This window comes from Anomaloglossus baeobatrachus, chromosome 4 (assembly GCF_048569485.1).
Source record: "Anomaloglossus baeobatrachus isolate aAnoBae1 chromosome 4, aAnoBae1.hap1, whole genome shotgun sequence".
In the NCBI taxonomy this organism is placed as follows: Eukaryota; Metazoa; Chordata; class Amphibia; order Anura; family Aromobatidae; genus Anomaloglossus; species Anomaloglossus baeobatrachus.
This window is the reverse complement of record NC_134356.1, coordinates 437,533,165-437,547,909: the sequence shown is the minus strand read 5'-3', so window position 1 is coordinate 437,547,909 and position 14,745 is coordinate 437,533,165. Positions and strand designations below refer to the sequence as shown.

Here is a 14,745-nt window from a genome sequence, read left to right as displayed (position 1 = left end):
TATATTTTTTTTATTTATTTAATTTTTTTTTTGCTATTTTGCTTGTCTGTTGCTGAGATATTTGTGATTAAAGTATTTGGCACCCGAATCCGTGGTTGTAATATGGATAAATATTAGAGTTGGGAGATGTTGGACTATGGGCAGAGATAGTTAGTTCTATACATTCCAATATATGCTATTGATGGGTTAAAATGTAAGATCTTTGATAATGATATGGGTAATATGTACGCTGAGGGGGGAGGGGGAGGGGATGTTGGGGAGGGAAAGTTTATAGTTCTGCTCGTTATTGTTGAAAATATAACACATGTTTTGTATACCTGGTGAAAAGTAAAAATGTATCTGATTAAAAAAAAAAGTATTTGGCACCTAAACAGTTTGCTGTTTAAAAATCTATGTGGGCATTACCAGTGAGATGTTACTGGGGGTGTGCACTTCTTCCTCTTTCTGATGCTGACCAATCATAATCAGCCAGCAATACACTGGGGATAGAGGAACACCCCCCACAGTACCTTAGAACACGCTTGGCGAGAGACATGCACTGACAGTCTGCTCTCCTCGCTCCAAAGAGAAGACATATGCTGGAGCACAGCACACCTGAGTGGGATTAACAGCCTTCATTCCTGCCAGTCAGTGAGAGAGAGGGGTTAATGCTGCAGAGTTGACTGTCATTAAAAATAATATTAGTAACTCTCCTCTCATAGTGCTGGCAGCTCTGCCAATCAGAGAGAACACTGTTTGTCAATACATGTCTCACACTGATCCTGTTAAAAGAATATAAGGTTTGGTACCATGTTAGACAGTTAAAAAAGATGGATTTCTCTCGGTGGGAGAAACAAAATAATAATATTGTAGTTATGATACCATTTAATAGCTAACTAAAATATAATAGTTGCTAGAAAGCAAGCTTTCAAGACTACTAAGGTCTCTTCATCAGGCATGGCATAACAAAGTATCTGAAGCAATACAAACATATACACAATATATATACACAAAAAAGCAGATGCATGGCATACTAAATGGACATTTAAATAAAGAACAAACAAACAGAGCTTAGAGAGTGAATACTCAATGAGAAAAGTAGTGTGAAAGTAGTGTTATAGTCCCAATATCCATGTAAGATCAGAGAGCTGGTGCCCTCACTGTCTCTGGAGCAGATTGCTCAGATTTTGTATTAAGTCGTAAATCTTCTGGACAGATTTAGACCTATGTGGAGGGTATCAAAGACTGTAATAAGTTTGTATTCCCAGACTCCTCAATGTTTTTATGATTTGAAGGTGCCTTTTAATATGACAACTTTCACATTGTTTATGTTGTCTCCTGGACCATAAAATGTTTGGCGACAGGTAATTGTTTTTTTTTGCTTCCAATCATGTGGCTATGAGACCTCATCCTTGCTTTCCATTTCTGTCCTGTTTCTCCACAGAGAGAGCCCCAATAGGACATATAGTGCACAGGATTAAGTACACCACATTGGAAGAGGAACATGTGAATGTCCCAGGAATCTTATAGTTCTGCTGTGTTGGGGATCTGTGTCAGGTCTTTTGTCTTTGTATGTATGGTATCAGGTTTTGCAGTTCTTCACATTGCGAGGATAAGTTCCACTTTGTGTATCCGAGGGCATTGAACTTCAGCTCATGATGTTTCTTAAATTAGGAGGTTGCCTGTAGCATAGCAAGGGTGAATCTTTGAATATTATTTTTAGATCGTCATCCTTGTATAGAATATGGTAAAGTTTTTTTTAGCAGTTTTTCTCAGTACCTCAAGCTGTGGGTTGTAGGTCACCAGAGTTACACAATTATTTTCCTCTTTTTCTCCATATTGAAGAAATTGACTTCTAGGGATCCTTTTGGCTCTAATGATCTGATCATCAATGAAGGTGGGGTGGTAGCCTTGGTTTAAAAATTGTTCATTCCTGTCTGTTGGGCAGGAAGAGATGTGATTATGTCTAAGGACCTGGCTGTAGACGATGGAATTTTTTATGTGTTTCGGGTGAAAGCTGTACCATCTGAGGTATGTGGGACGGTCATTGAATACACCGATGTCTGAATTGAACCATTTAAATCTTTATGATGGTATCCAGAAAGTTGATTTCCGTTTTTGAGTGGTCCAATGTCAAGTTTATGGTGGGATGAAATGTATTGAATTTCTCATGTTCTTGTTCAGACTCAGTCCAGATTATTAAGAAGTCATCAAGGGTTTGATGGAGTAGAAAAGTCATTTTCTAGTTTTGCCATGAACATGTTGAAATACTGAGATTCCATTTTGCGTCCCTTAGCATTTCTGTTGCGTTTTAGATATTGCTTATTTTCTGAAAGAGAAAAATGTATTTATGAGGATAAATTTGGTGAGTCTTAATAGAGACTAAGAAGGGATCTCATAAGCTCCAAGAAATATTTGGCATGCGATTAGCCCATCTTCATTTAGGATTTAGTTTATAGAGATTCCACATCCATGGTGACTAAGATGGCACTCTTGGGTTGAGGACCTATTGTAGATAGCTTTTTTAAAAGGTCTGTGGTGTTCTATAAATAGTTGTCTGTCTTTCTTACCAGTGGTGTAAGGACATTTTCTACCTATTCTGAGATTTTTTCAGTGAGTATTCCCACCCCTGAGATGATTGGCCTCCCTGAGTTACCTGTCTTATAAATTTTTGGACTCAAATAGAAAATTCCTATCCTAGGATTCTCAGGTATAAAGTCCAAAGGTTTGTGGAATCTGTACATAGACATCAGATAACTCTTTTCAACTCCCTCATATATTTTGGAGTTGAGTCATCATCATCCAGTTTGATAAAGTACTGTATGTCCATCAGCTGTCTCTGTGCTTCTTTAATGTAGTCTGTTGTTTTCATGAGAACAATGGCACCACCTTTGTTCACAGGTTTAATAGTGGTCTCCTTTGTTGTTCTTCAGTCTGTGAATTGCACTTCTCTATTGCACACTGATATTAGTTGTTTCCTTTCTGTGTTTATCCAATATCATGGACTGCACCAAATGTCTAAATAAGTCAATAAATTGGTCCAAATTGGTATTGCAGCCAGAAGTAGGCGTCCAGTTAGATTGTTTTTCTTCTACTTTTAGTCCTTTAGTATGACTTATGTTTGGCTGGATAGAAGCCTCAAGTCTTCTTTACCATCAAAGACCTCCTTCAGTCTCAGTCTCCTGAAGTATTTTTCCATGTCGGTGGGCGTAATGATTGTGTTTGTGACCAGGCCCTGGGGTGGAGGGATTCCGCTGACCCAGTGTCTACTTCAGCTGGATGTACATCTGGGAACGCACATCCAGTTGACATTCATGGCAGCTCAGAGACCCATCAAGTCCCTGCATTCCAATATACATTGCCGGCTAAACAGAGGCGGGCAGCTGACATCAGTGTACCCGTGACTGGGGGCGAATGGCAGTGAAGTTATGCATTGCCCTACAGACACGAGAATGTCAGCAGGTGCCCACTGTATCGGCTACAGATGAGGATGCAGCATGACGTGGGAGCCGGAGAAGGTGAGTAGAATGTTTTTGTTATTGTTTTATGCATAAGATGCAGAATACTATATATACAAGGAAGGTGGTCCAGGATAAAGACATATATATACCTGAATAAGGACATTGATACCTGGATAAGGACATGTATACAAGGAAGGGGCCCAGGATAAGAATATACAGTGTTGAAAATAAGTATTTGATACACTGCAGATTTTGCAAGTTTTCCCACCTACAAAGAATGGACAGGTAATTTCTATTGTAGGTACACTTCAACTGTGACAGGTAGAATCCGACCCAAAATTTCAGAAAATCACATATTATTTTTAAATAATGAATTAGCATTTTATTGCATGAAATAAGTATTTGATATAATAGAAAAACAGCTTAATATTTGGTACAAAAATCCTTGTTTGCAATTACAGAGGTCAGACATTTCCTGTAGTTCTTGACCAAGTTTGCACACACTGCAGCAGGGATTTTTGCCCCCTCCTCCATACAGATCTTCTCAGGATCTTTCAGGTGTCTGGCTGTCGCTGGGCAATATTAAGCTTCAGCTCCTTCCGAAGATTTTCTATTGGGTTCAGGTCTGGAGACTGGATAGGCCACTCCAGGACCCTGAAATGCTTGATACGGTGCCATTTCTTAGTCGCCCTGGCTATGTGTTTCAGATCATTGTCATTCTGGAAGACCCAGCCATGATTCATCTTCAATGCTCTTATTAAAGGAAGGAGGTTGTTGGCCAAAATCTGCAGTACATGACCCGATCCATCCTCCCTCCATTACGTTGCAGTTATCATGTCCCTTTTTTTAGAAAAGAATCCTCAAAGTATGAAGTTTCCACCCCCATGCTTCATGGTTGGGATGGTGTTCATGTGATTGAACTCATCCTTCTTCTTCCTCCAAATACTTGGAGTGGTGTTGATACCAAAATATTCTATTTTGGTCTCATCTGACCATGTGACCTTCTCCCATGCCTCCTTTGGATCATCCAGATGGTCATTAGCAAACATCAAATAGGCCTGTGTATGTGCCTGCATGAGCAGGGGAACTTGCATGCCCTGCAGGATTTTAATCCATGACGGCATAGTGCTTTACTTTCTGTAATCTTTGAGACTGTGCTCCCAGCTCTGTTCAGGTCATTGACCGGGTTCTTTTATGTAGTTCTGGCCTGATTACTGACCTTTCTCAGAATCATCCTTACCCCACAAGGCAAGATTTTGCATAGCGCCCCAGACCTAGTAAGATTGACAGTCATCTTGTGTTTCTTCCATTTTCTAATAATAGCACCAATAGTTGTTGTTTTCTCACCAAGCTGCTTGCCTATTGTCCTACAGCCTATTTCAGCCTTGTGCAGGTCAACAATTTTGTCCCTGGTGTCTTTTGGTCTTGGCCATGGTGGAAAGGTTGGAGTGTGATTGAGTGTCTGGACAGGTGTCTTTTATACAGATAACGAGTTAAAACAGATGCAATTAATACATGTAATGATTGGGGAGTAGGAGGGCTTCTTGAAGAAAAAATAACAGGTCTGTGAGAGCCAGAATTGTTGCTGGTTGGTAGGTGAGCAAATACTTTTTTTATGCAATGAAATCAAATTAATTATTTAAAAATCATACAATGTGATTTTATAGATTTTGTTAATTCTTGTTAGTTGGTAGGTGATCAAATACTTATTTCATGCAATAAATAAATTCAATATTTAAAAATCATACAATGTGATTGTCTGGATTTTTGGGGGGATTCTGTCTATCACAGTTGAAGTGTACCTATGATAAAAATTAAAGACTTCTCAATTTTTTGTAGGTGGGAAAACTTGCAAAATCAACAGTGTATCAAATACTTATTTTTCCCACTCTAAATACCAGGAAGGGGCCCAGGATAAGGACATATATGTAAGGAGTTGGGAAATATATACCAGGATGGGGGACATATACAGTTAGGTCCAGAAATATTTGGACAGTGACACAATTTTTGCGAGTTGGGCTCTGCATGCCACCACATTGGATTTGAAATGAAACCTCTACAACAGAATTCAAGTGCAGATTGTAACGTTTAATTTGAAGGTTTGAACAAAAATATCTGATAGAAATTGTAGGAATTGTACACATTTCTTTACAAACACTCCACATTTTAGGAGGTCAAAAGTAATTGGACAAATAAATCAAACCCAAAAAAAATATTTTTATTTTCAATATTTTGTTGCGTATCCTTTGGAGGCAATCACTGCCTTAAGTCTGGAACCCATGGACATCACCAAACGCTGGGTTTCCTCCTTCTTAATGCTTTTCCAGGCCTTTACAGCCGCAGCCTTCAGGTCTTGCTTGTTTGTGGGTCTTTCCGTCTTAAGTCTGGATTTGAGCAAGTGAAATGCATGCTTAATTGGGTTAAGATCTGGTGATTGACTTGGCCATTGCAGAATGGTCCACTTTTTTGCACTCATGAACTCCTGGGTAGCTTTGGCTGTATGCTTGGGGTCATTGTCCATCTGCACTATGAAGCGCCGTCCGATCAACTTTGCGGCATTTGGCTGAATCTGGGCTGAAAGTATATCCCGGTACACTTCAGAATTCATCCGGCTACTCTTGTCTGCTGTTATGTCATCAATAAACACAAGTGACCCAGTGCCATTGAAAGCCATGCATGCCCATGCCATCACGTTGCCTCCAGCATGTTTTACAGAGGATGTGGTGTGCCTTGGATCATGTGCCGTTCCCTTTCTTCTCCAAACTTTTTTCTTCCCATCATTCTGGTACAGGTTGATCTTGCTCTCATCTGTCCATAGAATACTTTTCCAGAACTGAGCTGGCTTCATGAGGTGTTTTTCAGCAAATTTAACTCTGGCCTGTCTATTTTTGGAATTGATGAATGGTTTGCATCTAGATGTGAACCCTTTGTATTTACTTTCATGGAGTCTTCTCTTTACTGTTGACTTAGAGACAGATACACCTACTTCACTGAGAGTGTTCTGGACTTCAGTTGATGTTGTGAACGGGTTCTTCTTCACCAAAGAAAGTATGCGGCGATCATCCACCACTGTTGTCATCCGTGGACGCCCAGGCCTTTTTGAGTTCCCAAGCTCACCAGTCAATTCCTTTTTTCTCAGAATGTACCCGACTGTGGATTTTGCTACTCCAAGCATGTCTGCTATCTCTCTGATGGATTTTTTCTTTTTTTTCAGCCTCAGGATGTTCTGCTTCACCTCAATTGAGAGTTTCTTAGACCGCATGTTTTCTGGTCACAGCAACAGCGTCCAAATGCAAAACCACACACCTGTAATCAACCCCAGACCTTTTAACTACTTCATTGATTACAGGTTAACGAGGGAGACGCCTTCAGAGTTAATTGCAGCCCTTAGAGTCCCTTGTCCAATTACTTTTGGTCCCTTGAAAAAGAGGAGGCTATGCATTACAGAGCTATGATTCCTAAACCCTTTCTCCGATTTGGATGTGAAAACTCTCATATTGCAGCTGGGAGTGTGCACTTTCAGCCCATATTATATATATAATTGTATTTCTGAACATGTTTTTGTAAACAGCTAAAATAACAAAACTTGTGTCACTGTCCAAATATTTCTGGACCTAACTGTATACCAAGATGGGGAATGCATATACCAGGAAGGTGCTCAGTACGGGGACATATATACCAGGATTAGGGTCATACATATATACCAAAATGGGGACATATATACCATGATATATATAAAATGTGGGTCCAGAAATATTTGGACAGTGACACAAATTTTGGCATTTTACCTGTTTACCAAAACGTATTCAATATACACTTATATAATTGATATGAGTTTTTAAGTGCATATTCTCAGCTTTAACTTGAGAGCATTCACATCCTAATTGGAGTAAGGGTTAAGGAATTACAGCTCTTTAAAAAGCAGCTGCCTCTTTTTCAAGGGACCAAAAGTAATTGGACAATTACAATTATCTCAAAAGCTCTTTAATGGGCTGCATGGACTATTTCTTCATTAATCCATCATCAATTAAGCAGATAAAATGTCTGGAGCTGATTCCATGTGTGACATTTGCATTTGGAAGCTGTTTTTGTGAACCCACAACATGCAGTCAAAGAAGCTCTCAATGGAGGAAAAAACAAAGATCATTGGGCTAAGAAAAAAAATCAATCAGAGAGATAGCAGCAATGTTAGGAATGGCCAAATCAACAGTTTGGTACATTCTGGGAAAAATAGCATTCTATGGACAAATTAAACAAAGCTTAACCTGTACCAGACTAATGGCAAGAAGAAAGTATGCCAAAGGCTTGGAGCGGCTCATGATCCAAACCACACCACAGCCACTGTAAAACATGGTGTAGGCAGTGTGATGGCATGGACATGCATGGCTTCCAATGGCACTCGGTCACTAGTGTTTATTAGTGATGTGACTGAAGACAAAAGCAGCCGGATAAATGTCGACGTGTACAGGATGATAATTTCTGCTCAAATTCCACCAAACGCAGAAAGGCTAGATTGGACGGCACTTCACAGTACAGATGGACAATGACCCAAACATACTGCGAAAGCAACCCAGGAGTTTTTTAAAGCAAAGAAGTGGAGTATTCTGCAATGGCCGAGTCAATGACCAGATCTGAACCCGATCGAGCATGTATTTCACATACTTAACACAAAACTTAAGGCAGAAAGACCCACAAACATAAACAACTGAGATCAGCTGCAGTAAAGGCGCAGCAATGCATCACAACGGAGGAGACCCAATGTTTACTGACGGCCATGGCTTTCTGACTTCCGGCAGTCATTGCCTGTAAAGGATTCCCCACAAAGAATTAAAAATGAACATTTTATTTATGGTATAGTAAATTTGTCCAATTAGTTTTGAGCCCTGAAATTTGAGACTTTGTAGAAAAATGATTGTAATTCCTAGTCGTTTCATAGGATATTTTTGTTTAACCCCTTTAATTATACTTGAAAGTATGGACTTCAATCTCATATCAGTTGTTTAATTTTAAATAAAAAATAGCAGCATGCAGAGACCAAATCACAATGATTCAGTCACTGTCCAAATATTTCTGGACCTAACTGTACCAGAAAGAGGCCCAAGATAAGGATATATTTAACAGGAAGAGGCCCAGGATGTGGCACATTAGTACAGGATGGGAGACATTACTACAGAAGAAGAGGTAAACGGGGCAACACTTTTGTCTTTATAGGATTTAGAACAATAGAACGGCCCATACATCTGACCCAGAGAGGGCCCAGGTATAATATTTTGCATTGGGGGCCCATCGGACTCTAGTTACACCACTGTCCATGTCACTATGAAGTTCTCTGTTTTCTAGACTAGGTTTCATAGGACAAAATATGAGACCTCTGTAAAACACAGAGTTCTGGATTAGTGGGTTTATGAGATGAGAAATTAATAACAGATGACTGTACCTGTGTACTTCTGGCAGTTTTGCTCGATGCTGCTAAATTTAGAAGAAACTTGAATGGTGCTTGAATGAACTTCTGCTTTCAGTCGAAGTCTGTGGAGTTTATTTTTCTTATTATCTATTAGGAATGACTGCAGTGTTGTATAATAATGATGCATTTTCTGCTGTACATTTCCAGAAAATTTACTCCTTAATGTTTGTATTTCCATTTGGGCCTTTTTCTTGGTTCTACTGATCCTATTCTCAGTTATGGTGGGGGGGGGGTGTTTTTCTTCCCCCACTGGGGTTCTACCTACTTATGATTGGTCATCATCAGAAAGAGGAAGAAGGACACGCCCCCACTGAAGTCTCTCTGGTAATGCCCACTATGACTTAAAACAAATTAACTGTGTAGGTGCCAAATACTTTGATCTCTAATATCTCTGCAACAGAAGAAATGCTAAAAATAATGTTTTATTGTACTCTGCAACCACTATTACATTGTGTGTCCAGTTCAACATGAAAAATTTGGCAAAAAGTGCAACTTTCAATAAGATCTACATTCTCAATGCCTTAAGTATAATACCGCTTTAGAAATTACCTACACATCTTCAGAGCTTTACCGTAATACTATATATTTCATATGTACCTAGCAAAGTAGCCGAACCATATGACAAAGCTGCAGAGTTCGGCAAGAAACATTCACGTATTCTGAAATACATTATCATTGGAATACTTTGTGCAGGTAAGATCTAATTCCTTATAAAAGTAAAAATATTAGTTTGTCTCCTGAAATCATAGCAGTAAAGATTTATTTGTCTAAGTTATTTTGTTTTAGGTGTGCATTAACTTTACAGGAATTTACACTTTTAATGAGTGTGGGGTTTTGACTCACACTCAGTCCCAGATTCGACAAACTGTTTTCAGCAGAATTTTGACTCAAAACGTTTGTGCATCTCTTAATTGTGCAAAAATGTTGCAACTTTTGACACCTTTACACCATTCCCATCCATCTCCACTATCTTTTTGAAAGTAAGTAGAGATTAGCAGGGAGGCAATGTGGTCAAACAGTACCGGCATGGAGAAAGATCAAAGAACGCCTGCACACTACAATATTTAGATCTGCGTCAGCAGGGCAGAGAGAAGGGCGCTTGCGCAGCAGCGCAATGGAGGATTCTGTGTGGATGATGTAGGACTCGTCATCCACACGGAGCAGGGAAGGTACACGACGATCGCAAGAAGATAGGAGGTGCCAGACTGAGACTGGCAATGCCTATTGCACTGGACTACTCCCCAGGTGAGTATAATAAAAGCTGTTTTTTATGTTATACAGAGCAGCCTGGGCACTTATATACAACCTTCTAAAATACTATATATAAGGGCTTACTGGTGGTGGCAACAGCTTATAAGGGACAAATCTGGCAACAGGTTCCCTTTAAAACTAATTTTGTTCATTTTAATAGGGTAGCATCATGTTGCGATTTTGGAAATGTAGTCAACATTTTGAAAAATGACTCCATGATGAAACGTAAATGCCAATCGCATGGCACATTAAAAGTATATTTTACAGATCACGTTCAAATGAAGAATACACTTGTCTGTATGAGTCCTAACACTGAATTTTTGCAGTGTTTTTAGGGCAAGAAATAAGCCTTTTATGCACAGCATACATTCTTTTTGGGAGAAGGTATAAGCTGCACTCAGGTGTTTGTTGTTAGTATCAATAAATATGATGTTTTTGCTTTTGATGTTTTTGACCCAAGTGATGATTTTTCCAAAAAGCTGAGAAGAAATGCCATTTTTATATTGTGTTTTACACATATTACTAAATTTTAGCAAACACTACTTGTGTGATGTGTTTATAAGACCTTTTCTGGTACATTTCCTATATGCATCAAAAGAAGAATAAAATACAAATAAAGTATATATTAACCATATAGCATTTATAGCAAAATCAATTAATTTTGGAAGCTTTTTTTTATTGTAGCAGTTCCCCGTCTTACTACTACATCCTCCCCAGCAGTATACTGTATATGGAATAAATTATATTATATTTACGCTTTCTGTTTTTCAGGGTATGCAGCCTACTTTATTGCAGCTTGTGTCCTGAACTTTAATCGTGCCATTGCCTTAGTAGTAATAACATGTGTGGTACTTTTCTTCTTGGCATATGACCTCTTTGTGGCACATTTTGGCAAGCATATTAAACGTTTCTTTACACCACTTGGTCGATGCTTGGGGAAACACAAAAAATGGATAAAGTGGTGAGTGTCTTATCTTCTAAAATGTCATCATGAATTTAACATACTCTAGAAAAAAACTAATTGTATGCTTTTTTTGTCACCAAAGAGCTAAACATATGCCAAATTATTCCCTCCTGGGTGTATGTTTTTGAAGAATTTATCATAAATCTCTTTTTATCATAAAGCGGACATAAGACACAGGAAGGAAGACAGACAGAGGGACATAGACAAAATATAGAAACACCAAATATTGCAGCCAAACACCAGCAGGGCTGCAAGAGATTCATCTTCAGCAACTTTAAGAGACTTGCTTCTTCCACTATGGTCAGTTTACAATAATGAGATTCTATAACTGACATCAGGTGATAGAACATGTGACTATTTTAAGGGAAGGGGAGTAGTCACAAACTGGCTGCACCTGAGATACAACAAAAAAACAACTCACCAAAAAGAGCCAATAGCCAACAGGTCAAACAGCAAAGCACTAGCAAGATGCCCCCTATGATAAAGGTGCGGGCATCACAGTGGCAGAATACTGATGAGGCACCCACTCTCAACCTATCATATCATGGAGGGAGTGGTGGCTGGTAATAAACATGCACACAGATGTGGTTTGCATAGGGTGCCAGTCACAAAGGTACGTTTGATGCACAGTTTCTGGCTTACTGCCTATTAGATCAGGCGGGCTACCCAGCACTATATAAGTGCCTCGGAAACCAGAGAAAAGACACTGCACATACAAGAAGGGGCACACCTTTTACATATGTAAATAGCAAAAAAACTTTATACAGTACAAAAAATCTATAAAAGCAATTAAAAACTTGACAATAAAAAACCACACACAAGAGCAGAACACTCCCCAAATTGTACACAATCCAATAGACTCAAAAGCAAATAATATCAAGTATATACCAGTATATTGTGAAAAAAGGCATAGAAGTCCACCTGGAAGAGCAAATATGTGCAATAAGTAGATCAAATATATAATAGATAATTGTTTTAAATGCTGATGTACAGGGGTTGGACAAAATAATGGAAACACCTGGAAACATCAACAAAAATTAGATTAATATGGTGTAGGTCCACCTATTGCGGCGATTACAGCCTCAATTCTCCGAGGTATAGATTCATACAAAGTGTGAATTGTTTCCAAAGGAATTTTAGCCCATTCTGCAGTTAAAACACCCTCCAGTTCTTTGAGCGACGATGGTGGTGGAAATCGACATCTAACTTGAATCTCTAAAATTGACCATGAATGCGCAATAATGTTGAGGTCTGGGGATTGTGGGGGCCATATGAGATGCTCAACTTCATTAGAATGTTCCTCATGCCATGCTTTAACGATTCTAGCTGTATGAATTAGTGCATTATCATCCTGAAAGATGGTGTTCCCCTCCGGGAACAGTGCTTGAACCATGGGATGCACTTGGTTGCCCAAAATGCCTAAATAATCTCGGCTGTTAATTCTTTCATGAAGGTATATCATTGGCCCGGCGGATCTCCATGAAATAACATCCCAGATCATCACAGAACCTCTGCCATGTTTTACGGTTGGGAGAAGACAGTCTGGAAGGAATGCTTCTTTCGGCTGTCTCCAAACGTACACTCAGCCAGAGGTCGGAAATAGAGTAAACAATGATTCGTTTGAGAATATCACATGTTTCCACTGCTCGAGGGACCAATTCTAGAGGTTACTACACCATGCAAAACGCTTGGACAAATTTGTCATTGAGAGCAGCGGTTTTCTAATTGCAGTTCTTCCGTGGAATCCAGATTTGTGCAGCACCCGACGAACAGTTTTCGTGGAAACTGTGTTCTGTAGCTGTTCATTGAGCCGTGATCTTGCGATGCTCTCTCACAATTCACTTTAGAGTCCAATCGTCTCTCTCAGTCAACTTCGACTTTCGGCCAGACCTGTGCTTTGCTGTGGACGTTTTTCCTTCTCTTTTAACCGCAGTCATTACTTTGGAGACAGTAACTCTTGACACGCCAAGCATGCAGGCACTTTCTGTTACACTAGCGCCTGCCATACGAGCACCAACAATTTGGCCTCTTTGAAAATCCGAGAGGTCTGCCATTGGTATCAGGTTCTCATCAATGTTCTTACAATTCTGCAAAACAAACAGTTAATTTACATACACATATCATATAACACAAATAATCAACTACAAAACATTAACATATGTCACGGTTTGCATGTTTATAACATATTTGAAGATTATGATGCCAAAACGTTAGCTGTTTCCATTATTTTGTCCAACGCCTTTATATAAGAAATATTAATACAAGGATATATATCACATTCCTATTCTACAATAGACCTTATCACATTCCCATATCATAATCCACTGTACAAGGGGTAAAAAGTGATAACCCAAGAAGAAACAACATATAGTGAGGCTGGCGTATAGTTAATGGTATAAATGATAACTTAACCTAAATAGTTCAATAAGGGACAATGGTGGTCTATGTCATAATGGGATCATATCTCTTTAAAATACAAGCATTAACCCATAAACGCACAGCACAGACGCTGAAAAAAATAATACTTATGTTCCGTAACATGGGAAGGCAAAGTTCAATAGGAAACAGGGGTAGTTTATATCATAATGGGATCATACCCCTGTAAAGTATAAGTATTAACCCATAGATGCACAGCACAGGTGCTGAACAATTATACTTATATAAGTGCTTCAACACATAGGACAGATGCCCCAAAGGGCCTGGCTGCAGCCTGCAGAAAATTGTGTAATAAAAAAATGATATAAAATGATGTTTAATAAAGTGAGGTATTGGTCCATATTTTGGCCAAAATATGTAAGCTCGTAACCCGGGCTCAAGGCTCCCCACGCTTACGTCCCTACACTAAATTTAAAATTATTCACAGAAAAGGACATAAATTCAAAACAAGTCAAAAAAACTCACCAAAAACAGCCATTAGCCAGCAGGTCAAACAGAACAAACCGAGAACTACCAACGAGGAAAGAATACTGAACCCTTGCTGAACCAAAAGAAAGCAAATACATTTAAAACCAAAGCAATGTGGGACTTAGATCCCAAACCTGTCACTCATCTCCCAAGGATGGGAGACCCTCGTGACAAATAAAATGTAAAAAAAAATAAATCGTAAGTTCAATTTCAGCAGTTTTTTATGAGATTCCAGAGTCAAAAATCAATATTTTATAATCCAAAAAATACCCACCTTACTTCTACCACTTACAAATAAGACATTTTGTTTTTTGTTTTTTTTTGTTGCAATCTGATCCCACAAAAGATTAAGGAAGATCACATACCATAAAAGCAAGATTTTACATTATATCGCATCTCAAAGAAATGTGATTTTTACATGTGATTTTGGGGATCTTTATTAAGGTGCAATATTCAAGCTACATTTCAATATTATGTACAATCTAAATTTTAAATGCTCACTTGCAATTTTAATAAAACTCTATGGGGAAATAATCAGGATTTGCAAAATCTGCAGAAATTCCAACATTTTGGGATCTTTAATATGTATTCACACTGTGACCTAGTATTGTCACGCTGTACTCTAAGATATACAATAGCAGTACAGCGCAGTAATGTGGGACTGAGAGGATTCCTGAAACTATCTGAGAAGGTAGTTAGCTGGTAAACCACTAGGGGGCGTA

The 14,745-nt window shown here is 38.8% G+C and overlaps 1 protein-coding gene across 2 annotated transcripts in view; it reads left to right on the top strand.

The window, feature by feature from the left end:
* Positions 1-14,745, top strand: part of SLC28A1 (solute carrier family 28 member 1) — a 300,208-nt gene that overhangs the window by 54,277 nt on the left and 231,186 nt on the right. For both annotated transcript variants that reach the window (XM_075345491.1, XM_075345490.1), the window contains exons 4-5: positions 9,506-9,597; positions 10,927-11,116. In XM_075345491.1, the coding sequence (XP_075201606.1) occupies positions 9,506-9,597; positions 10,927-11,116 (282 nt within the window). The remainder of the gene's footprint in view (positions 1-9,505; positions 9,598-10,926; positions 11,117-14,745) is intronic.